We start from the raw sequence: 24,130 nt of genomic DNA on the forward strand, positions 1-24,130 counted from the left end.
CAGAAACGATTGGCTGCAGATAAACCTTTGGCATCCAAATTTAAGAAGTTAAGAATAAATAGTGCATGTGATATCAGGTTTCTAGGAGACCCCTTGGTAGGGTACCATTCCCCCTTTTTTATTTTGTCTAAAGTAATTTTGAGTGTGAGATTAGCCCTTTCTATAATGCCTTGTCCCTGAGGATTATATGGGATTCCCGTTATGTGTGTTATTTCAAATTGTTTGCAAAATTTTGAGAAGCCAGAGCTGGTATAGCCTGGACCATTGTCTGTTTTAATTTGTTGTGGACATCCAAGTACTGAGAAGGCAATGAGATGAGCGATGACATGTTTAGTAGCTTTCCCAGACTGCAGGGTGGCAAATATGAATCCACTATATGTATTAATGTTGACATGTATGTATTTAAGATTTCCAAATTTAGGGTAATGTGTGACATCCATATAGTGTATAACATACATTTGGGCCCAAGATTTATGTACGGCCTGAATAGCTGAAGCTACAAAGGACTGGCTTAATGGGCTGCACAATACCTGTAGAGTGTTTACCTAGCCCTTTGCCTGGAATGTACCCATTTTTAAACATCTGCATAGTGACAATTTCATTAGGGCTAGAAATAATCATCCCCATTTGTGATAATAGGTCTCTCCCCCATAGATTAATGGGTAACCCTGAGATGATATAAGGTTGAATGGTGCCCTGATTACCATCTTGGTCTCTCCAGGTCAGATCTTTGGCACTTTGTTTAGGATTTTGACTCTGCCCTATACCCCTGAGATGGGTGAGGGTGTCTTTTAATGGCCACGCCTGAGGCCAGTTTTTTCCCTTGATGATAGTTACATCAGCACCAGTGTCTACCAATCCAGAAAACTGTCTCCCATCTAACCACAAGGTCATGAGAGGCTTCTGGGCTGAAAGCATCTCCGACCAGTAGACATCGGATGAGCCGAATCCCTGGCTGCCTCGGGCGTTGTTAAGAGCCTTATTAGAGGTAGAGAGAAGGGGAAGGAGTAACAATTGAGCAAATCTTCGGCCTGATTGAATGGTGTTAATGACTTTGGGGGAAGAAACCATAACTCTAATCTCTCCGGAATAATCACTATCAATCACCCCCGGGTAGATCAGCAGCCCATCCATAGTGCTGTTGCTCTTGTCTATTACAAGCCCAAAGGTCTCTTTAGGTAGGGGTCCAAAGACCCCTGTCGGGGGGGCCTGTACCCCTATTTTTGGAGTCAATACTGTGTGGGCGGTGGAACTGAGGTCCAGTCTGGCACTTCCCGTTGTTGTTCTGAAGAGGTCTGAAATGGATTGTTGTTTGTTGGAGCAAAATTGAGTGCCCCGTAAATTTGTTTGGGTGCGGGGGCCCGGGGCTGGCCCCCTTTCCCATTTCCCTGGTCCAGGTTATGGACAAGCGGGAGGGGCCAGCCTTGAGCGTCAGTCATGGACTTGTATTTATTTGCCCAATGTCTCCGTTTATTGTATCTGTATCGAGGGCAAGGCCCCGGAGGTGTGGCCCTAGGGGCCGACGCCCTAGGGGCCTGACATTCTTTGGCAAAATGACCCGTTGTCTCGCACCCGGAAACATTTGTTACCTGGGCGGCGCGACAAAAACTGTTTGACCTTGTAACCCTGTATGGCAACAGCCATAGCAAGTCCCTGTTGGTAGGCGGTCCCAATTTCTGAGCAAAGGCGAATGTAACCTAAGAGATCAGTTTTTTTATAAGGGCGGATGGTGGCCTGGCAAGCAGCATTTGCATTTTTAAAAGCAAGCTGTTTAACAAAATCTGTCCCGGTTTCTGCGCTCCCAAAAATTTGGCCTGCCGCCGTGAGAAGGCGGTGGACAAAGTCCGCAAACGGCTCGTCTGGGCCCTGCCGAATGTTAGTGAGGGAGGCACTCACGTCTCCTTTGGAGGGGAGCTTTTTCCAGGCCCTAGTGGCGGCGGTCTGAATCTGGGCATATAACCCCGCATCAAATTGTATTTGTTGGTCGTTGGCGGCGTAGGCCCCCTCCCCAAGGAGCATGTCAAGCACCCATCCATTCCCCGCCTGAGCATTGCGCCTAGCAGTTTCTCGGCAATTTTTAACATATTTAGATTTCCATAATAAATAATCACCTCCTGTAAGGGTGGCGCGGGCCAGAGTCTGCCAATCAATTGGGGTGAGCCAATTTTCTGCCACCGATTCTAAAATAGCCATGGTGTAAGGTGCAGTGGCCCCGTATTGAGCTGCGGCCGTTTTAAATTTTTTAATGACCTTAAAATCGAAACCACTGTGGTGTCTTCACGCCTGTCTCTGTGCGTCAGTAGTTTTAGTTACGGGAAAGGCTTCCGCATTTTTAAGTTTCAGGGATACTCCTGACCCGGATGGCACCCTAGGGGCCGCCCCTCTAACGGGGGGTCGTGGCTTAAGTTTGTCTTCTCTACGGACATTTTTATAGGCTTTGCCTGTTCTTAAGCCTTCAAGCTGGGTAATAAGTTCTTGATGTTCCTTTTCTAATCTTATTTGTACTTTTAGAAATTTTATCTTGTCCCGGAGTTCCTTTTGGGGATCAACAACAGGATATGCCAGAGCAGGAGTGTTGGGGCCCGGAGGAATGTAAGGAGGGGGGCACCCAGAGCCGCCCCGCAGTGGCCCCCCCCCACTCGTCAGTCCCGGAGCCATGTTGGGGCGGATCTGGGAGTGGAGGCGGGCAGCGATAGGCTTGAAGGGAGGGATATAGGGGCGGAACCTCCCGGAGGGGTGGGGCTGCTTCAGAAGCAGGAGCGGAAGGAGAGGAGGCAGGGGTCCGGCGAAGCTTTGCCTTATAGGGCTTGGCAGGGATCGTGGCCATCTGGGATTGGTCCGAGGGAGCGTTACGTCCGTCGGGGGCGGGATCATCGTCACTGTCAAAGGACATCAAGTCCTCCTCCTCGTCTGGCGAGGAAGTCATGGCCTTAACGGGCCTGGGTCCCGGCGCCATATTGGCGTCCCGGGAGACTGCGTCGGAGCCGCCTGGAGGCGTTGGATCCTCACCCGTACGGAGGGCTATCTCCCCAACCTGGATAGCTTGAGCTACCAGTGGGTCCCTCTTTTTTTGGGAAATAATATCATTGATAAAATTCCAATACGAGAACGCCGCAATCGGGACCTTTCCGGGTCCGCAAGCGGCATAGTAATCCTGAAGAGCTTCCCCTACCCTTTTCCATCTCTTTTCGTCAATGGTTCCCTCAGCAGGGAACCAGGGATAGAGATCTTTAATATAATCAAAAAATTTCAGCAATTGTTTGACTGTAACCTTTACCCCTCGTGCCTGTAATGTCTCCTTGAGACCTTGCACAAACAATTCGTGCTGATTAATGCCCTGTCCCATAATCGCTGCTCAACTTACCGAGGTGCGAAAAAGACGGCAGGTCTATGTCAATTGCAAGCCTCTCCTGTGTCGAGTGTGCTCTTTGTTCCTCAATCTTAATCTTAGGGCCCCTGAGCAGCGTCCTTCACTGGATCCCCCATTCTCTGGCCGCACGTTGGGCGCCACTTGTCCCGGCCCGCGGGTAAGTCAACGGAGACCCTAGAGGGGGAGCGAGGATGAGAGGGGACAGGGCACACGAGAGATGGAGACAAGACAGGTTTCTGATCAAGTCTCGTTTATTGCGGAAGCTGCTACAACATATATACCGTAGGGCGAGAGGGGAGGAGCAAGAGGAGTGTACTGGGGCTACTTCCTTGTTGCCGGGTAGATCTGCAACAAGCCCGGGCATGTCCGTAATAGGCACTCAAGAATTCCAGCGGGGGGGGGGGGCAAGGCCCCCCACAGTTTCCAAGATTTAGCTATTACAAACTGTGCTGCTATAAACATGGGTGTGCATATATTGCTGTGGTATGATACTTTCAATTCTTTGGGAAAGATACCAAAAAGGGGAATAGCTGGGTAAAGTGGAACCTCTAGTTTTAGTTTTTTGACGGATCTCAAATGCTTTTTCTGCATCTAGTGAGGTAATCATGTGGTTCTTGCCCTTGGCTCTGTTAATATGGTATATTACATCTATTGATGTGTGTATGTTGAGCCATCCCTGTATCCCTGGGATGAATCTTACTTGGTCATGGTGTATAATCTTCTTGATGATTTCCACAGTGGTTGCACCAGTCTATACTCCCACCAACAGTGGAGAAGTGTTCCTTTTTCACCACAGCCTCAACAGCATTTGTTATTGCTTGATTTCTTTTTTTTTCCTCATTAAGTTTATCGGTACATTTTAGGTATAAAATACAGTTATATTCATCATTGGGATCTTGTACCTTTACATGAGTATCTTGGTTCTTATTTTTTTCCCCTTCCCCTGCCCTTCCTTCACTCCCTCCACCCTTCCCTATTTGCAAAGACTTTGTTTCCATTTTTTTCCTTTTCTCATATTTTTTCTTTTCCCTTCTTTCCTTTCCCCTACCCCTCCCACTTCCCTTGCTCCTTTAGACCTTTACTTCCTATTACACAATATCAATTAAACATTTTTAAAATTATAATATCAAGATCTAGGAGACATTACTATATATTTTAGAGAATTTAAAAGGGTGTAGAAAGCATATTACAAAAATCTGTTTTGAAATAAATTTGACAACTTCTAAGAAGTGCCTTGGAAGACAAATTAATGGAACTAACTCTGGAGGAAATATCAAATTTGAATGGCACCTATTAAAGTATATTCCTAGCTTGAAAACCTACCTGTATGACAACAACAGGCTCATATACATTTTAACTGATAAATTATATCAAACATTTAAAGCAGAAAAAAAAGGAACACTTCTCCCCTCATTTTAGGAACTCAACATTGTGCTAATCCTAAAACTGGATAAAGATAATAGAAGAAAAAAGTGTGAATATAGATAGAAATTTGTTTAACAAAACAAACTATTGGAAGTCAGATCTGGCAGGACGTAGAAAGTGGTTTTATTATAGGGATGGCAGTGTTGGTTCAGCATTGGAAGATCCACCCCCAAAAGTCATCATTTTAACAGAGGAAGGGAAAAAGCCATATGATCCTGTCACTAGTTGGAGAAAAGTATTGGACTAAATTCCACAGCTGTTCATGGTAAAAGCTATCAGGAGACTAGAAGTAGAACAGAATCTTCTCAACAGATTAAAGACATGTACACCATACTTCCAGCAAATCTGCCTTATATGAATGGAGAAGATACAATGGTTTCTCCATAAGGTGGGGAACAATGGCAGATATTTTGGTTTAGATAGGCCTAAACCAAAATATTCTGGCAATAAAATGACACAATTAGGATAGGATTCCAAGGTAAAAGCCAAATCTTTATATGTACATGAAATGATCATCTACAGAGAAAATATTAAATCCCTAGGAGCCCCTAGAACTTGTATTTGAATTTAGCAGGATTAGAAAACACAAGGTGTATGTAAAAATTCAGGTCTATGTATACTTGCTATAAATGAAGAATTGGATATTGAAATTTAAAAGTTATGTAGGAATACAAAGGACCTAGAAAAGTGAAAAAAAAAAGAAAAGAAAAAAAAACAGTTTTGGAAGATGTTTAGTATCTAACTTTAAGACTTCCTCTAAAGCTAAAGTAATCTAGGCAATCTTGGTGTAAGGAAAGACATATAGATCATTGGAATAAAACACAGAATCTAGAAATAGAACCACACATATATGGTCCACTGAGTTTTGAAAGATTATTAAACATTAACATTTTATAGAATATAAACTCAATTCAAGAGCCGAGGAAAAGATACTGTTTTCAGCAAATGGCACTAGAATACCTGGTATCCGTATATGTAAAAAATTAACCTCGACCCTTTATTTCGTTACATAAAAATAACTTGAAAGGATCTATGAACCTAAATATGACAGCCTAAAACTATAAAACATTAAGAAGAAATTATAAGGGAAAATGTTCATGAATTTAAGGTCGGCAAGAACTTCCTAGGATATGAAAAACATGATGTATAAAGATTGATAAATGAGATTCCATCAAAATTTAGAACTTTTAATGGCACTGTTAAAATGAAAAGTAGTCCTTAAACAGACCATATTTACAATGCATATAACCTATGACCAGAACATATAAATAACTCTTACAGCTCATTAATAGACAACCCAGTTAAAAAATAGACACAAGAAGATGATAAATAGCCAGTACAGCACAAGGAAAGGTGTGCAACACTAGAATCAGAAAAATACTAATCAGTACAATAACAAGATTGAATTACACACTCATTAGGGAGATAAACTTAAAAGTTTTAAAAGCCTTGTCATGACCTTTTCTTTTTGTTAGATTCTCCCCCTTTGCATTTAATTCATCACACCTAATGGCTTCATTCTGCTGAGCTTCCTGGGGTTGTAATCCGCATTGTCTTTTTCTACGATTTTGTCTAAAATTTTTTGGAATGCTGGTTTGGTATTCATGAAGTTCCTAAGGTTCTCTTTATCATGAAAGTATCTTATTTCTCCATCCATTTTGGAAGATAGTTTTGTGGGGTACATCAATCTGGGTTGGAGGCTGTTTTCCTTTAGGGCTTGAAATACATCACTCCAAAGCTCTTCTTGCCTTGAGGGTTTGCATTGAGAAGTTTGCTGTGATTCTTTGTATGTGATTTGTTTCTTTTCTCTCACTGCTTGTAGAATTTTATTCTTCTGTTGGATTTCTGGAATCCTAACTATTATATGCCTATGTGTAGATTTTTTTTGATCAAGGCTATTTGGAGACCTATATGCCTCACTTATCTGTATGTCAAGTTCTTTTCCCCTCCTTGGGAAATTTTCTGGCATCACTTCTGTGAACAGTTTTTTTATGTCATCTGCACTGTCTTCTGTTTCTTCATTGATTCCAATCAGTCTTATGTTATGCTTCTTTGCATCATCTAGCAGCTGCTGGATTGATTTCTCATGGTCCCTTACAATTTTAAAGCAATTTTTCTTTTCCTGGTCACTAATTGCAATCTTTTCTTCTATATCTGAAATTCTATCCTCACGTTGGTTCATTCTGCTGCATAGGCTTTCAATGGAATTTTTAATCTCCTGGAAATCTATTTGCATCTGTTTTATGGATTCCATTTATTTCCTATGTTGGGATTCCATCATGTTCCTCAGCTCCTCTATTTTTTTTATCTGTGTCCTCTCTAGATTTATTAATCATGTCTTGCACTATGGGCACAATCTTTGCCATTATCTGAGAAATTATTTCTGATTTCATTTTTTCCAGATCCTCTTTTGTTGCCAGTTCAGGGAGTTTAGGTGATTAAGTATCAGATTGTTCCATCTCATTTCCCTTTGGGGTTGCTGTAGGTGATCTGGAAGTCTGTTTTGGGGGCTTGTTTATGTGTCTTCTCATTTCAACGGGGTGGGGGCTGCTTCTGGAGCCCATGTGGCTCACCTCCTCCTGGGGGCTAAAATTGGCTCACCTTCTCTGCCCTAGGAGCAGTGGAGTGGTGGTGGGGAGCCTCCTCCTGAGCGCTGGGGTTGGCTTACCTCCTCTGCCCTAGGAGCGGTGGAATGGTGGCAGGCCTATTGCTTGATTTCTCCATGACAGCCATTCTTTCTGGAGTGAGATGGAATCTCAGTGTTTTGTTTGTTTGTTTGGTTGGTTTTTTGAGATAGGATCTAACTATGTAGCTCAGCCTGGCCTTGTACGTGCAGTGATTCTCCTGTCTCAGCCTCCTGAATGCTAGGATTACAGGTGTGTGCCACCACACCCAGCTGTCAATATTTTTTAACCAGTGATGTTGAACATTTTTTCATATATTTATTTACCATTTGTACTTCTTCATCTGAAACATGCCTATTCATTTCTGATGCCCATTTTTGGATTGGGTTTTTATATTTGGGGGGCCTGGGTTTTTTTTAGTTCCTTATATATTCTAGATATTATTCCCTCTCTGAATAACAGCAGACAAAACTTTTTCCCCACACCCTATGTTGTCTCTTCACTCTGTTGGTAGTTTCTTTTGCTGTGCAAAAGCTTTTTGCTAAGAAGTGATCCCAGTTTTTGATACTGTGTGATAATTCATGTGTGACTGGGATTTTATTCATAGAGTCTTTATCTACACCAGTGTCTTCAAGAAGTCTACCTTTCTCTCTTCTAGCAGATTTAGTGTTTGTGTTTTAATATTTAGACCTCCGCTCTATTTTGATTTTAGTGTAGTGCATGGTGAAAGATATGGGTCTTTGACATGTGGAAAGTCACTTTTTCCAGCACCATTTATTAAAGAGGCTTTCTTTCAGTGAAAGTGTTTGGCTCCTTTATCAACAGTAAGGCAGCTGGGTGTGTTTGGAGTTGTTTTTCACTTTCTAAGCAATTCCATTGATCCTTGGGTATGTGGGGGTTTTTGCCAGTACCATGCTGTTTTTATCACAGTAGCTTTGTAGCATAATTTCAAATTAGGTATTGTGATATCCCTTGCCCTACCCTTGTTGCCCAGAATTGCCTTTGCTATTCTGGGTCTCTTTCTGGTTCCAAATGAATTTTAAGATTGTTTTTCTCTAATTCTGTGAGGTATGCTATTGGTATTTTGATTGAGATTGCATTAAATCTGTATGACAATTTTGGAAGTATGGTCATTTTCACTATATTCATTCTTTCTACCCAAGAACAGAGGACATCTTTTCATTTTCTGATACCCTCTTTGATCTCCTTTTTTGGAGTACTGTAGTTTTCAATGTAGAGGAATTTTACTTCCTTCTTTAGATTGATTCTTAAATATTTCAATTTTTTTGGATGCTATTGTGTTTTTTTTTTCTGATACCAGGGATTGAACTCAGGACCTTTCACTTGCCAGGCAGACACAGCACCCCTGAGCTAAATCCCTGGCCTTGGATGCTATTATGAAAGGTGTAGTTTTTCCTGATGTCTCTCTCATTGAGTTTGTTATTTGTGTACGGGAAGGCTATTGATGTTTGAATGTTGACTTTGAATCTAACTATGCTGCTGGATTTGGCTATTAAATCTAGAAGTCTTGAAATGGAGTTTTGGGGGTCTTCTATGTAGAATATCATGTCTTCCACAAATTATGATAATTTTACTTTTTCCTTTTCTATCTCTACCTCTTGTTTAAGTGCTCTGGCTAATTTTTCCATAACTTTATTGAGTAAGAGTGGTGATAGTGGACATCTTTGTCTTATTGCTGATATTAGAGTAAAAGATTTCAGTTTTTGTCCACTTAGTATGATGTAGGTTGTTGGTTTTTCATAGATGGCTTTTACCAGATTGAGATAAAGACATTGTAATCAATTTTCTGTAGGTGTTTTTTGTAGGGAACAGGGGAAGGGGACATTACCAGAACCTCTGCAGTAAGTCCTAGTTTCCTGCGAGCCAGGGCAGCACATGGCAAATTACAGGAAAGGTAGAAAAATGAGACTAAGAAGCTGAGCTTTGGGTCTGATCAGTGCTGCTCTGGGCAGCAAAGACAAAAGCCCCCTAGCTTGCAGCACTTTTTATTCAGTACATGGAGAAACAGATGTAACAAGTGAAAATGCAGAGTTCAGTACTTTACATTGGGATAAACAAGGTGTAACAAAAGATTGGGGGGCAGTGGAAATCTAAGAACAATGAGGAACTATGCAGATGAAGATTTGGTTCCTCCCTGGCATCTCCCACAGGTGTGTTCTTGTCCTGGAGCATTACAGCATCCGGGGATCACTGAGGTCTCAGTTGTGACCCGAGGCCAAAATGCAATTATGTCTGGAATGTCGTAGCTGGCCTGTAGGCAGGAGAACTAGGCCTACTCAAATGATTTTTCCCTAGAATTATGTAGCATTGCTCCCAACAGTTTTTTTTATTTATCTTAAATGGGTGGTGGGCTTTGTCAGATGCTTTTTATGCATGTATTGAGATGATTGTGTGGTTTTTGTCCTTAGCTCCAATATGATATATTGTCCAATATGATATATTACATTTATAGATTTGCATATGTTGAGCCATCCCTACATCCCAGCGATGAATCCTACCTGGTCAGGGTGTATAATCTTCTTGATGATTTGTTGCATTCTGTTTACTAGTATCTTGTTGAGGATTTTTGCCTCTGTGTTCATAATGGAGATTGGCCTATAGTTCTCTTCCCTGGTAGATTCATTCTGTTGGGGTTCATGGTGTTGTAATCCTTATTATCTCTTTCTAGAATATATTGCAGAACCTTTTGGAATGCTGTTTTGGTGGTCATGAATTTCTTCAGGAGTTTTTTGTCATGAAAATATCTTATTTCTCCATCAATTTTGAAAAAAATTTCGCAGGGTCCGTCAATCTGCATTGGAGGTTATTTTCATTCAGGACTTGAAATACTTCACTGCAAGCTCTCCTTGACTTAAGGGTTTGTGCTGAGAACTCTCCTATTGTTCTGATGGGCTTTCCTTCATATGTGGTCTGTTTCTTTTTTCTAACAGCTTTTTAATATTCTATTCTTGTGTTGAATTTCTGGAATCTTGTCTATTATATGCCTTGGTGTGGAATTTTTTTTATTATGGGTAATTGTAGTTTGATATGCCTCACTCATCTGTATGTGAAATTCTTTTTCCATACTTGGGAAGTTTTCTGCCATTACTTCTGAAACAGGTTTTTGATGTCATTTGCACTATTTTTTGCTTTTTCATTGACTCTTATTGATCTTATGTTATTCTTTGCATCATCTAGCAGCTACTGGATTGATTTCTCATGGTCACTTGCTATTTTTAAGAAATCTTTCTTTTCATGATTGCTGACTGTAATCCTGTCTTCTATACTTGATATTTCATCCTCACATTGGCTCATTTCACTGCATATACTTTCAATGGAATTTTTCATCTGGATATCTGTTTGAATCTTTTTCATGGATTCCATTTCTTTCCTATGCTGGGTGATGATGGTTTCCATCATTTTCCTAAGCTTCTATTTTTTTTTATCTGTATTTGCTCTAGAGTAACTAACCATGTCATTCATTATAGTAACCATCTCTGTAGTTATCTGAGAAATTAATTCTGAGTTGATTTTTTTCTACAGCCTCATTCATCTGCTTTGTTATTTCCACTATTACTATTTCAGAGAGACCAGGTGAGTGGCTTTCATACTATTCCATTTCATTGCCCCCTTGGTTTTCCTTTGATGAGCTGAAAGTCGGGGGGGGGTACATCTTATTTAAGTGTCTTCTCATTTTCTATTTTTGTTGTTGTTGCTTAATTCTGGGGTTGATGCTTGTAAATTGCTTATGGCAGGTAACTTTATTGGTAGTATTTAGATCCCTTAGAAAATGACTACTTCTCAGAGATGTCTTCTAAGGTGTAGCTGGCTTTCGGGTTTTGATTCTGTTGCAAGATCCTACCTCTTCAATTTATTGGGATTCAGAAGTTGCTGCCTATTTGGCCTAGCCCCTGGTTCTTTGGCACTGGCCTGTAGTACTGTTTATGACTGTCAGGCAATCTCAGTCTTGGCATACCAGAAAGAACAACAGATTAGAACAATTATGTCTTCATGGTTAAAGTAGTACAATCAGCAGTAACAATAGCATCAAGCACAGGCTAGAAAATGACAAACTGTGATAACTATTAATTTGCCTTTAACTGTATGTAGTATATTTGTAAGTATATAGCAAAATCTAAAACAAACCATAAAATTGTATATAGTAAATATCCCCTCAATATGGTGATTTTACCCTCAGGGAGAAAATTTAAAAGGGGTTAGGGGGAAATAGAGAAATAGAAAAAGATGAGGTTTCAAAGAGCAAGCCTGGAGGACAAGAAAAGATTACAAAAACTTTGAGACACTGTTGAAGAAGACAGGAAAAGAAACAAGGAAGAAATAATAAATGAGAACCGAATAGAACAACAACACAACTAGAAACAATGTTCACAGTCATATAAAAACAAGAACAACCAAGAAAAACAGAACAAAGATTAAAAACATAAAAATAAGAAAAAATAATGTCTATTTCAGAAGGTCACTACTGTCATTAGTAGATAGAGTAGGCAGACAGAGCCCAGATTCATGTTGATTAATCCCAGCAAGCCAGCAGTAGCTTTACAGCGAGATAGTGGATAATCCCAGCAAGCCTTCCCCTTTAGTCCCATTGAAGTTCAGGCTGGTTTCTGGCTGTGAGGCTGGAACCCACGGTGTTCAGCCTCCAACACTCTGTGTGCCTCTTGCCAGTTTGAACTCATCTCCTTGACCTTCTGCCAACTTAAACTTTGTTCTGCCTCACTCTGACACTTCGAGCTGCTAGATGGAGCCAGCTTGCTGCTGCTGTGAGTTCCAATCTCAGGTTTCCCCTCTCGAAGATGGGAACCAGCCAATCTCCCTCCTGGGGGACATCTGAACCTGAATAACTCACCAGCCACTGCAGTCCACTGCATCCACTGCTCTGTTCCACATGTGTGTTTCTCCATGAAGTCCTCTGAGGTCACCAGAAGGGACCATGCATCTGTAGGTCCAAGCTGCCCCTCCCACATAGTCAGTGCTTAAGGTGAAAGCACCACTTACCACTTCCTTCTTCTGCATTGAGGTCTCTCCACTTTCCTGGTGGGCTTCAATTCTTGCTTCAGATCCTTGCTGGGTCCTGGGGACCCAGTTCCCTCATTCTCTTCTTCACATTGCTGTATTCCAGCATCTGGACACCAAACCTCAGAGTGGCTATTTCTCTGCTGTCCACCATGCCACACCATTTGTTAAAGATTATGCTTTCTCCATTGAATGGCCTTGGTACCTTTATGGAAAATTAATTGACTATAAGTACAAAATTTTACTTCTGAAATGTCAATTTTATTCCATTAATGATTGAATTTGTAGGTCAGTTTGGAAGATACTGCCAACTTTCTTAACAATATTGTCTTCTTTTGTTTTGGTACCAAGGATTGATCTTGGAACCCTGCACTTGTGAGCCAGGCACCAGAACCACTGAGCTAAATCCCCAGCCCAACAATATTGTCTTCTGATGCATGCACATAAATGTTTTTCCATTTACCCAGACCATCCTTAATTTCTTTAATAAATGCTTTGTAGTGCTTAGTTGAAAAATTTTTGCACTTTTCTTAAATTCATTTGTATGTACTTTACTTTTTTTTTTTGGTGTCGGGGATTGAACTTGGGTCCTTGCGCTTGTGCAGCAGGCTTTGAAACCACTGAGCTAAATCCCCGGCCCTGTACTTTATACTTTTAACATTAGTGTAAGTTTTATTAGTTTATTACAAACTAAATAGTTACATTATGTAGAGATACAGAGAGTTGATTTTTTCCACACTGATGTTGTATCTGCAGCCATTCAGCTTTAATGGTGTGTTGCATTATTTAGTTTTCTATATATAAAATCATATCATCTATAAATCAAGTTTTCTTTACTTTTTCAGTCTTGCTGCCTACCCACCCTCCCTCTCTCCCTCTACCATCATCACCATTTCCCCCTCTTCCTCCTCCTTCTTTGTCATCTTCTCTTCTCTCTCCCTCTTCTCCTTCCTCTTTCTTCCCCCAGCTCCACCAACTTCTCCTTGTTCCCTTTTCCTAACTAGCTAGAATTTCCATTTGAAGAGAAGCAGAAAGTACGACTTGTCTTATACTGCTTGCTTCATTCTTTTATAATTTTTCTGGGGGATTTTTGTAAATGCTGTTTTCATGTTTAGAAATATTATTCCTATTCCTAGTTCCTTTCATGTCGTTATCATAAAAGGGTGTTAGTTTTTGTAAAGTTTTCTTTCTTCACCTCTACAGATGATTGTTTTGTAGTCTATTAATACGATGTGTGACATTCAATGGTTTCATATATGTTGAATCAATTTTGCAAATCTGGGATTACTTCTATTTGGTCATGATGTATAGTACTTTGCTGGTATTTTGTTGAGAATTTTTTGTGTCTACCTTCATGAGACATTCATTAGTAGTTTCCTTTTCTTGTAATATCCTGGCTTGGTTTAGGTATCAGGATATTACTGGGCCTCATGCAGTATGTATACTGGGTAATGTTCACTCCACAGTTCTTTTTGCAAGAGTATGTGAAGGACTGGTATTTATTATTCCTTAATTGTTCGGTAAAATTCAGTAGTGTATCTTTTAACTGTAGTAAAAATAAAAGAAATACCTTTTAAATCTGACCACGTAGCCACCTTCTTTTTCCTGTTTATTATTTTGTACAGATCCATGTTTCCATTTGTATCATGTTTCTTTTTTTTTTTTTTCATGGTACAAGTTTGCTTGTGCTGATGTTGCTTGGCATTTTTTTTTTTTTTGGTCTAAAAAGGTTTTTTGTTTTCCTCCCCTCCCCACCACCATCCTTTTACTTTTAGTAAAAGGTTTTATGGCTTGTGGGGTTCCTGAAAAAATTCTACTACCATTCATATAAGTTGTCACTTCCTTTTTTTTTTTCTTTTAAGGTATTTTCTTTACAGTTGTTTTTCAATATTTTGGTCATGATCTGTGTCCAAGTAACTTTTTTTATGTTTATTTTCCCCATCTTTCATTAACTTTCTTGGTTCTACAGGTTCATAGCTTCATTAAATTAGGGAAATTTTTCAACTACTACTTCTACACATACAGTTTCCATTATGTACTCTTTTTCTAGATACATATATGTATATTTCCACACAAAATTGATTCTGTTATTTTTCTAGTCTTCTTTTTTTCATTTTGAATACTTTCTATTGCTATACTTTTTCCTACTTTTTGTATATGAAGTAAATATTTATTGAATACTTGATATTTTAAATTTCACACAGATAAGTGTTGGATTCTGCTGTCTTCTTAAAAGAATGTTCTAGGGCTGGGGATGTAGCTCAGTCATAGAGTAAATGCCTGGCACATTTGAAGCCCTGAGTTTAATTCACAGCAGGATACCCCCAAAAAGAAGTTTTACTTGTTTCTTTTTTATATTTGATCACTTGGGAATTTTTTTGTGTGTGTTTGTTTATCCCTTGGTGGTAATGCCACTGAGGTATGCCTCCAGCCTCTGGGGTTTGTTTTTAAGCTTTTTTAGGGCAGGTCTACTGAAGTCCTTATTCTAGAACTAATTTAATTCTGCTTCTAATGTGTGATTACTGAGATCTCTATTAAATGTGCCTTAGAATTAATGAGGCCTCCCCACTCCAGCTAGAGGGAATATAAATTATTTCTGTCCCCTTGTGAATTCTAGGAAATGTTTACCCAGAGATTCTTAGTTATATTCTTTCATGAGAAGTTATTCTTTCCTGGCTTATATGTATGTATGTACTCAGATTATTATTCAATTAAAGATGGGGGTTGGACCCCATAAAGATTTCTTGTTTTGTTTTGTTGTTTTACCACTCCCCCCTCCTCGAGCTTCCCTCTCCTATGTACAAAAGCTTTGTTTCCATTTCTGTTCTATTTTCACTTTTTTTTTAATCCAGTCCTTCTTTTCTCCCTCACTCCTCCCTTGTTCCCCTTCCCATCTGAACATTTTCTTCCCATTTCCCAATATCTGTTATACATTTTAGTCGTTATTTCCACTTTCGGTTTCTTAACACCATTTAAACAATATGGTATTTGAACATGTGTGTCCAATTTATTTCACTTAAGAGTATGGTCTCAGGGTGCAGCCATTTAGCTATAAATGTCTGAAGCTCGTCCTTCTTTACTGGCAGAGTAGTACTGCATTTGTAAAGTAACCCACACTTCTTTATCCATTTGTTGGTTGATGGGCTGTTTTCAAGATTTAGCTATTACAAACTGTGCCACTATACACATGGATGTGCATATATTGCTGTGGTATGATGCTTTTAATTCTTTTGGGAAGACATCAAGAAGGGGAATAGCTGTATTGAATGGAACCTCTAGTTTTGTTGAGGAATCTGCACACTGATTTCCATAGTGGTTGCACCAGTCTACATTCCCACCAATAGTGGAAAAGGGTTCCTTTTACCCCACAGCCCTTCCAGCATTTGTTATTGGTTGATTTCATGATAACAGCCATTATTTCTGGAGATGGAATCTCAGCATTGTTTTAATTTACATCTCTCAAATGACCAGAGGTATTAAACATTTTCTCATATATTTATTTGCTGTTTCAACTTTGTCATCTGAGAAGTGTTTATTCATTTCAGATGCCCATTTTTGGACTGGGTCTTTAAATTTGAGGGGTCTGATTTTTTTTGAGTTCTTTCATTGAGTTCTATCTATTCTAGATAATAGTCCTTTGTCTGAGGAAGAGCTGGCAAAAAAAAAAAATCCCACACTGCGGGTTGTCACATCACTCTTGTGTAGTTCCTCTTGATGTGCAAAAGCCTTTTAATAAAACAAGGTCCAAGTTGTTGATTCTTTATAGTATTTCCCATGTAGTCTGGGTTTTGTTCATGAAGTCTTTGCCTACTCTGATATCCTCAAGTGTCTACTGTCTTCCAGCAGATTTAGTGTTTCTATTTTACCATTTAAATCTTCAATCCATTTCTATTTTAAGTTACTCCATTTAAAATATGGGTCTAATTTCAATCTTTAGCACATGGAAAGCCAGTTTTTCAGAACCATTTATTAAAGAGGCTTTCTTCCAATGAAGGTGTTTGGCTCCTTTGTCAAAGATAAGATGGCTGAGTATGTCTGGAGTTGTTTCTGCATCTTCTAATCTGTTCCACTGATCCTCAGGTCTGTTCTTTTGCCATTACCATGCTGTTTTTATCACAGTAGCTTTGTAGCATAATTTCAGGTCAGAGATTGTGATGCCCTCTGCCTTGCCTTTGTTGCCCAGAATTGCCTTTGCTATTCTAGACCTCTTTCTGGTTCCAAGTGAATTTTAAGATTGTTTTTTCTACTTCTGTGAGATATGCTGTTGGAATTTTGATTGGGAATGCTCTGAACCTGTATAACAATTTTGGAAGTATGGCCATTTTCACTATAGTGGTTCTTCCTACCCAAGAGCAGAAGATAGCTTTCCATTTTCTGATATCCTCGTCAATCTCCTTTCTCAGAGTACTATAGTCTTCAATGTGGAGGTCTTTTACTTCCTTCATTAGATTAACTCCTAGATATTTCATTCTTTTGTTTGCTATTGAGAAAGGTGTTGTTTCACTAATTTATCTCTCCATGACTTTGTTATGTACAGGAATGCTATTGATTTTTGAATGTTAACTTTGTATCCAACTATGGTGCTGAATTTGTCTATCAAATCTAAAAGTCTTTTGGTAGTTTTGGGGATCGTCTATGCAGAGTATCATGTCATCTGCAAATAATAATAATTTAACTTCTTCCTTTCCTATCCCTATTCCTTTTATTGTTTTCTCTTATGTAATTGCTCTGGCTAATGTTTCCATAACTAGAGTCGTGATGGTAGAGATCCTTGTCTTTTTGGTGATTTTAGAGTTAAAGCTTTCAGTTTTTGTCCATTTAGTATGATGTAGGTTGTTGGTTTTTTCATAGATGGACTTTATCAGATTGAGATAAAGATAGTTTTATCAATTTTCTGTAAGGTTTTTATTATGAATGGGTGTTGGACCTTGTCAGACCTTTTTCTACATCTATTGAGAGGATCATATGATTTTCATTGGCTCTGTTACTAGAGTGTATTACATTTATTGATTTGCATATGTTGAACCACCCCTGCATCCCTGGGATGAATCCCACTTGGTCAGGGTATATGATCTTCTTGATGATCTTCTTCCTTCTGTTTGCCAGTTTGTTACTGAGGATTTTTGCATCTATGTTCATTAGAGAGATTGGCCTGTAGTTCTCTTTTTTGTTGGATCCTTTTCTGGTTTTGATATCAAGGTAATGCTTGCTTTCAGGAATGAATTTGGAAGTATTACTTCCCTTTCAGTTTCATTAAAGAGTTTGAGAAGTATTAGCATTAGGTCTTCTCTAAATTTCTTGTAGAATTCAGCAGTGAATCCATCAGGACCTGGCTTTTCTTTCTGGTATGTTTTTAATTACATCTTCAATTTCATTGGCTGATATTTGTTTATTTAGAATTTTTATATCTTCTTGATTCAGTTTTGGTAATTCATATGTATCTAGGAATCTGTCCATTTCTCCTATATTTTCCATCTTATTAGAATATAGGTTCTTGAAGTAGGTGTTGATCTTCTGAATTTCTGCAGGGTCTGTTGTGATTTGTTTTTTGATTCCTAAGTGCATGCATTTGAGTCTTTTTTCCCCTTTTTTGATAAGATTGGCTAAGGGTTTTCAATTTTATTTAATCTTTCAAAGAATCAGCTCTTCGATTCATTGATTCTTTGTATTTTCTTTTAGATTCCATTGCATTAATTTCTGCTCTGACTTCTATAATTTCCGCTCTGACTTCTATAATTTCCTCCCTCATACAAGCTTTGGGCTTGACTTGGTCTTCTCTTTTTAGAAGCTGGAGGTTCAGCATTAGGTTGTTTATTTGAGCCTGCTCTGTTTTCCTGATATGGCTGTTCACTGCTATACGTTTTTCTCATAGGACTGCTTTCATTGTATCCCATAAGTTCTGATATGTATTGTCATTATTGTTTAATTATAGAAACTGTTTTCTTCTTTAATTTCATCTGTGACCCACTGGTTGTTTGGGGGGGTGTTATTTAATTTCCATGTGTTTATGAAGTTCTTGTGGGTTTTTTGCCATTGATTTCCAATTTCATTGCACTATGGTCTGATAATATACATGGGATAATTTCATTTCCTTTGCATTTACTTAAGCATGTTCTATGGGCTAGTATGTGATGTATTTTGGAGACCATCCCATGTGCAGCTGAGAAGAATGTGCATTCTGATGTTGTGGGGTGGACTACTCTGTAGACATCTACTAAGTCCATTTATTTGTTCATAAGTTTGGTTCAGTTCTAATATTTCATTGTTGATTTTTTGTCTAGTTGATCTATTTGTGACAGGGGGTATTGAGGTCCCCCATTACAATTGTATTAGTGCTTATATGATTTTTCATGTCCTTTAATATTTGTTTTATATAGTTGATTGCACTGCTATTTAATGCATATATATTTATGATTGTTATCTCTTCTTCTTTGATTGTCCCCTTTACCAGGATGTAGTGACCTTCTTTGTCTTTCTTAATCAGTCTTGGTTTGAAATCCACTTTGTCTGCAAATCCCATGAAGGTTTCTTTAGGATTTTTTTTTCTAATCTTGTTTACTCTTCCCCCAACATTCCACCCTACAAAATCTAGCTGCATTGGCTTCCCTGAGTCATGATCTCTGGCTTTTCAATTTAATGGGATCACTGGGCTTCTGTCCTGCAGCCTGGTGACCCTTTGAGGTAGTCATTAACTTGATTCCTGTAATGCTTGACAGCCAGTGGTGGAAAATAGTGGCTCATGCATTTTGTCCAGCTTTTTTGCTGCTCCAAGTGGATGTTCTGGACTGTGTTCCAGTAGGACATGGTTGACTCTAGAGGCTGCATGTGTTTAGAGAGATACAATGTGGCAGGCCTCTGGACAGCCACTGTTTCCTGTACTTTCACCAGCAGCACCTGGTTGTGTTGTAGGGATAAACTCTGAAGTTTTCTCCCCTTCCTCACTCCTTGCCCTTCTTTTCTTACCCTTTGCAGAAAAAATGTGAACGTTACTGGCCCCAGGAACATGAACCACTACAGATCGGGCCTTTTTGCATCACTCTGGTGAGCTGAGGCAGAGATGGAAACAGGGTTCTATAGGCCTTGGGTGTTATGGGAGGTTTCAAGGAAGGTACACAGGGTGGAAAGTCTTTGGACTGAACTCTAGAAGGCATTAATCCTTTCCTACAGCTCCCTCATGCTGTGAAAAACTCAGAGAATGCACTGATGTTAGCCTATAAATAGTCAGAACTCAGAACAAGGCATTGCCTTAGCATTTTTGTTTGGTTTTGTTGTTTGTTTTCTGGTGCTTGGGATGGAATTCTTCTTTCTAAGCAAGTGCTCTACCACTGAGCTACATCCCCAGCCCTCAGCATTTTTATTTTGGCTTCATTCACAGTTATCTCTATAATATTAATATGCCTGGTTGGGTTCTTGAAACCCTTATTTCTGTTAGCATTTCAGAAGAACTTGGGGAAATTTCTCTTCACACATGCAGTTAGCACTTAATAAACATAATGAAACTTTGTTTTAGAACAAAAGATGTCTCTTTTTTTGACTGTAAGAGGGCTGGTATAGGTTTGTATAATACCTTTTTCTTTGTCAAATGTTTCCTTTATGAAAGCTTTGGAGGATGTTTGGGCTAAATGACTTATGCTTAGTTATATTTTTAATAATGAATGGTTTGCTTCTATAAGTATGTCTTTTGGCATATTTGTTCTCTTTCTTGTTCTTCCTCTTCCCTCTTGCCCACAAACCCAGACAAAGGAGACACCACTGAATGCAGACATCATCCTCAGGACCCTCAAAGTCACCTTCCAGAAGGTACTGAAAAGGGAGGAGGAGGTAAGGGATTCTTGCAGGGGCAGAGCTCTTTTCTGCTCTGTAAAATGGGCATTCACAATAGTACTCACTTCCTCAGTTATTATCTGGTGGATGTTTTCCTTTGTGGTGCTAGGCATAAAACCCAAGGCTTTGAACATCCAAGGCAAGTACTCTATTACTCAACTACTACCCCAGCAATTTCTGGCAGACTGAAATGGAAGATGTTTAAACTTTGCATGTATCAGGTACTTGGTAAATGCTTTTTCACCCTCTTCTCTTTGGTCCTCTGTCTCAGGAATCCCGTTCTGCACACCACCTGCAGTACATGTCCTGGCCAGACCGTGGGGTCCCTGGCAATCCTGACACCGTACTCACCATGATAGAGGAAGCCCGACGCCTCCAAGGATCTAGCTCCAGACCCCTCTGTGTCCATTGCAGGTTAGGGAATACACTTTATGAGGCTCTGGTGAGGTAGAAGTAGTGGGAGTGGGAAGCAAATCTTGCAGCCAGTCTTGGCCATCTGAGTAACCTATTTTGAGAACCCTGAGGCCATACTTGGTCATGCTGCATGGGATGACATTATCAGCATTTATTGCCTGTTGGGGAGTAAGCACAACAAATATGTGATTTTAAAAATTCTGCTTTGAAATTATAATCTGGGAATTCTGCAAATCAAGAGGTCCCTCACCTGAGCTCCAAATACCCCCATTTAAAAGGGTTTGTGAAGGCCAGGTGTGGTGGCACACACCTGTGATCCCAGCACTCAGGAGGCTGAGGCGGGAGCATCATCATGAGTTTGAGGCCAGCCTGAACTACAGAGCAAGACCCTGTCTCAATCATTCAGTCAGTCAATTGGCCAATCAGTCAAAAAGAAAAGAAAAGAAAAGGGTTATGAGCAGGCCCTGATTGAGCTTGTTCTGATTTTCACTTGTCAGTGCTGGCTGCGGGCGAACAGGTGTCCTGTGCACAATTGATTATGTGAGGCAGTTGCTCCTGACCCAGGTACGATGAGGGCACCTGTGTTGTGCAGTGCGCCCCCATGCCCATGTGGTCCTATTTACACACTGGTCTCTCTGCCCCAGAGGATCCCACCTGACTTCAGCCTTTTTGACGTGGTCCTTGAGATGCGGAAGCAGCGGCCTTCAGTTGTGCAGACAGAGGTGTGGGCCTTGGTCTCCTCATTCCCAAGGACACAAGCTTCCATCCTTCCTCCCCTTGTCTTCCCTTCTTGATGACCCCCTTACTCCAACAGGAACAGTACAGATTCCTGCACCACACAGTGGCTCAGATGTTCTACTCGGCACTCCAGAAAACCAGCCCCCAGTACCAGAACCTCAAGGAGGTATAGAGGGCCACTTTGCACTCTCTTCCTGCCCACCATTGACAGCCTAAGGCCCTGCACTCCTGAGAACAGGCACTGACTCCCTGTGCCAGCCACTTCTCTTGCCTCTGGGCTGTCTTTTCTGGCTGCCTCTCTTACACTCATCTTGAGAGGCTACCGTGACCCCCAAGAGGAGCCTAGCCAAGTCTCTTCCTAAGCCTCATGACCCTGCCCTTCTGTATTCCTCCAGAATTGTGCCCCACTCTACGATGATGCCCTCTCCCTCTGGACTTCTCCAGCCCTTCTTGCAATCCCCTGCCCACCAGGCAGGGTCCTCAGGTACCGGCAACAACCTCTCTCACTTTCAGTTTTTCAAACTCCCGGACAAGTCCCCTTCCTGTCCTTCAGTTCACCAAATATTGTTGGCCCTTTCTTTGAACAAGCTGTAGGAACCTTCCCACATGGGACTGTTTGATCCCAAGGATCCCACTGCCTCTGTCTCTAAGGTTAGCCCTACATTCAGGTCAGCCCATTCCAGTCAGTAATGAATTTGGCAACTATTCCTTGATGCTGTTCACTGTCAGGGCTCATGTCTGGTGCTACAAACACAGCTGACCTTCTGCGGCAGCTTCACCTGTCATCCTTGAAGCCAGAGTGACCCCCTCCTATCCTAAAATGCTACTTCTTCATTCTTTTATTCACATTTACACAAAAAAGATCAATACCAGTACCCTGCCCCACATAACTGCCAGGCTGGCCCTTGTCTCCACCTAACTGTGGAGTGCTAGTTGGACACTGAAGCCAGATCCTTCTACCAGAGACCCCTTCTTCTTTTCCGAGCTCGGCCCGCCCCTTCCCTCCTTTCCGGCAGCCACTGGGGCCAGACGGAAACCCGCGGTTAGGGCAGAGCCCTCACCCCACCCTTCCCTTTCTCGGAGTTGCGGTTTCACTTCCTCTGTTCCCGGCCTGCAGGAGCATCTCCATGCCGGCGACCCAGACCCTCGCCATGGCAGACACGTATGCTGTGGTACAGAAGAGTAGGGACCCCGCAGGGGCAGCACCAGGGTCTTGGGAGCGCAGCACAGTGGAGAAGCCACTCTACAGCCAGGTAACAGCGCGCGCCCAGCTACCCAGGGCGCATGCGGAGGATGCGCAGGGGGCGCCGCCTGCCCTCGGTGAGTAGAGGCTCGTGGATGGCGTGGAGCTGGGCATTCCTGATCTTCCTCGCTACCCCAACCTGCTGGGCCCCGGAGGGTACCTGCGCCCACCGGGACTGCGCCCCCTACCTCGGCCTGACCGCGCCCCGGAGGCTGGCCTGCCTCCCTGGCCACGCCCCCAAGCTCTTGCAGGTCTTTTCACTCTGAAGAAGATACCAGTAAGAAATCTAGGCCCCAGTTCCGCCTCTGGCGGTGCTAGCTCAACCAGTTACCCTGTGCCCCAAAGGTGGTTGTCTCCACTTGCCCATGGCCATGGCGCAGTCTCCCTCTGGGCACCACCTCCTCTAGGCTTGCTTCCTTAGGGGAGGTGGAGTGAGAGACTCCAGGACTGCCTGAGTTGACCCTCTCTGTGTGTTGCCCGTCCACAGGTCTTGCTGACCAAAGCCCTGCTGGACCTGATGCTTATGAGGATGTGACAGATGGAGCTCAGACTGGTGGGCTAGGTAAGTCAGAGCCTGGGGCATGGGGATGCTCTGCAGTTTTCAGTGAGCCCCAGGAGTTTGGGAGTTAGGGCAGGAGCTGAGGCATAGGCTGTCAGAGACCTATGGATGTCGCTGTAGTAAACCGGAAGGGCTTGCAAAGTGCCTGCCTCTTTGAGCCTCAGCTTCACCATGGGACCCCATGGCAACTTTCCTCTTCCAGGCTTCAACCTGCGCATTGGAAGGCCGAAGGGACCCCGAGACCCCCCTGCAGAGTGGACCCGGGTATGAGTGCTGCGCCTGTGCCTGCCTCTTGCTCCAAAAGGGTGCTTTGCTACCAGTCATAGCTCTGCCATTTGATGTGTTCAAAATGAGAATGCTGGACCTGGATCAAAACAAGTTTCTCAGGGTGGGAAATGTGAGGACTTTGCCTCAGTAATTACTGCACTCAAGATGGGGCGCGGTGGGGGTGGGGGGCTGCAAAATGTATATGTTGAATTTCTAACCCCCAGTGTGATGGTATTTGGACGTAGGGACTTTGGGAGGCAATTAGAGTTAAATGAGCTCATAAGGGTAGGGCCCATGATGGGATTAATGCCCTTCTATGAAAAGCTACCAGACATCAGAAAGCATGCTTCTCCCTCCAGCCTCTTCCTTTTCCTACCATGGGAACATCCCTCCAGGAAGCACTGAATAGAAGCCAATCAGAGGATCTCACTAGAACCTGACATGCTGCCACCATGATCTTGGCCTTTCAGGCACCAGAATTATGAGAAAATAAATTTCTGATATTTAAACTACACAGTGTATGGTAGATTGTTATTGTGGCCCAAGCAGACTAAGATAGAATTTTTGTCTCTCAGACTGTAAACTATTTAAAATGTTTGGTGACATCCAGTGCTGACAAATGTGATGTGAAA

General features: G+C 41.4%; 1 protein-coding gene across 8 annotated transcripts in view; it reads left to right on the forward strand.

The window, feature by feature from the left end:
- Ptpn18 (protein tyrosine phosphatase non-receptor type 18) overlaps window positions 1–24,010 on the forward strand; it is a 30,822-nt gene extending 6,812 nt beyond the window's left edge. For 4 of the 8 annotated variants that reach the window (XM_004835986.3, XM_004835989.3, XM_087198659.1 and 1 more), the window contains 11 exons: window positions 19,426–19,494; window positions 20,191–20,253; window positions 20,549–20,691; window positions 21,189–21,255; window positions 21,336–21,413; window positions 21,506–21,595; window positions 21,825–21,913; window positions 22,547–22,749; window positions 23,160–23,234; window positions 23,434–23,495; window positions 23,858–24,010. In XM_004835986.3, coding sequence (XP_004836043.1) covers window positions 19,426–19,494; window positions 20,191–20,253; window positions 20,549–20,691; window positions 21,189–21,255; window positions 21,336–21,413; window positions 21,506–21,595; window positions 21,825–21,913; window positions 22,547–22,749; window positions 23,160–23,234; window positions 23,434–23,495; window positions 23,858–23,938 — 1,020 coding nt within the window. In that variant the 3' untranslated portion in view covers window positions 23,939–24,010. Of the gene's footprint in view, window positions 1–3,222; window positions 3,528–19,425; window positions 19,495–20,190; window positions 20,254–20,548; window positions 20,692–21,188; window positions 21,256–21,335; window positions 21,414–21,505; window positions 21,596–21,824; window positions 21,914–22,546; window positions 22,750–23,159; window positions 23,235–23,433; window positions 23,620–23,857 lie in introns of those variants that run through there. The other 4 variants (XM_087198675.1, XM_087198669.1, XM_087198680.1 and 1 more) reach the window with 3 other exon arrangements.
- Window positions 24,011–24,130: the final 120 nt, after the last annotated feature.

This window comes from Heterocephalus glaber, unplaced genomic scaffold (genome assembly GCF_053883595.1).
Source record: "Heterocephalus glaber isolate CG9 unplaced genomic scaffold, H.glaber_assembly_v1.0 deba00000347, whole genome shotgun sequence".
NCBI lineage: Eukaryota > Metazoa > Chordata > Mammalia > Rodentia > Bathyergidae > Heterocephalus > Heterocephalus glaber.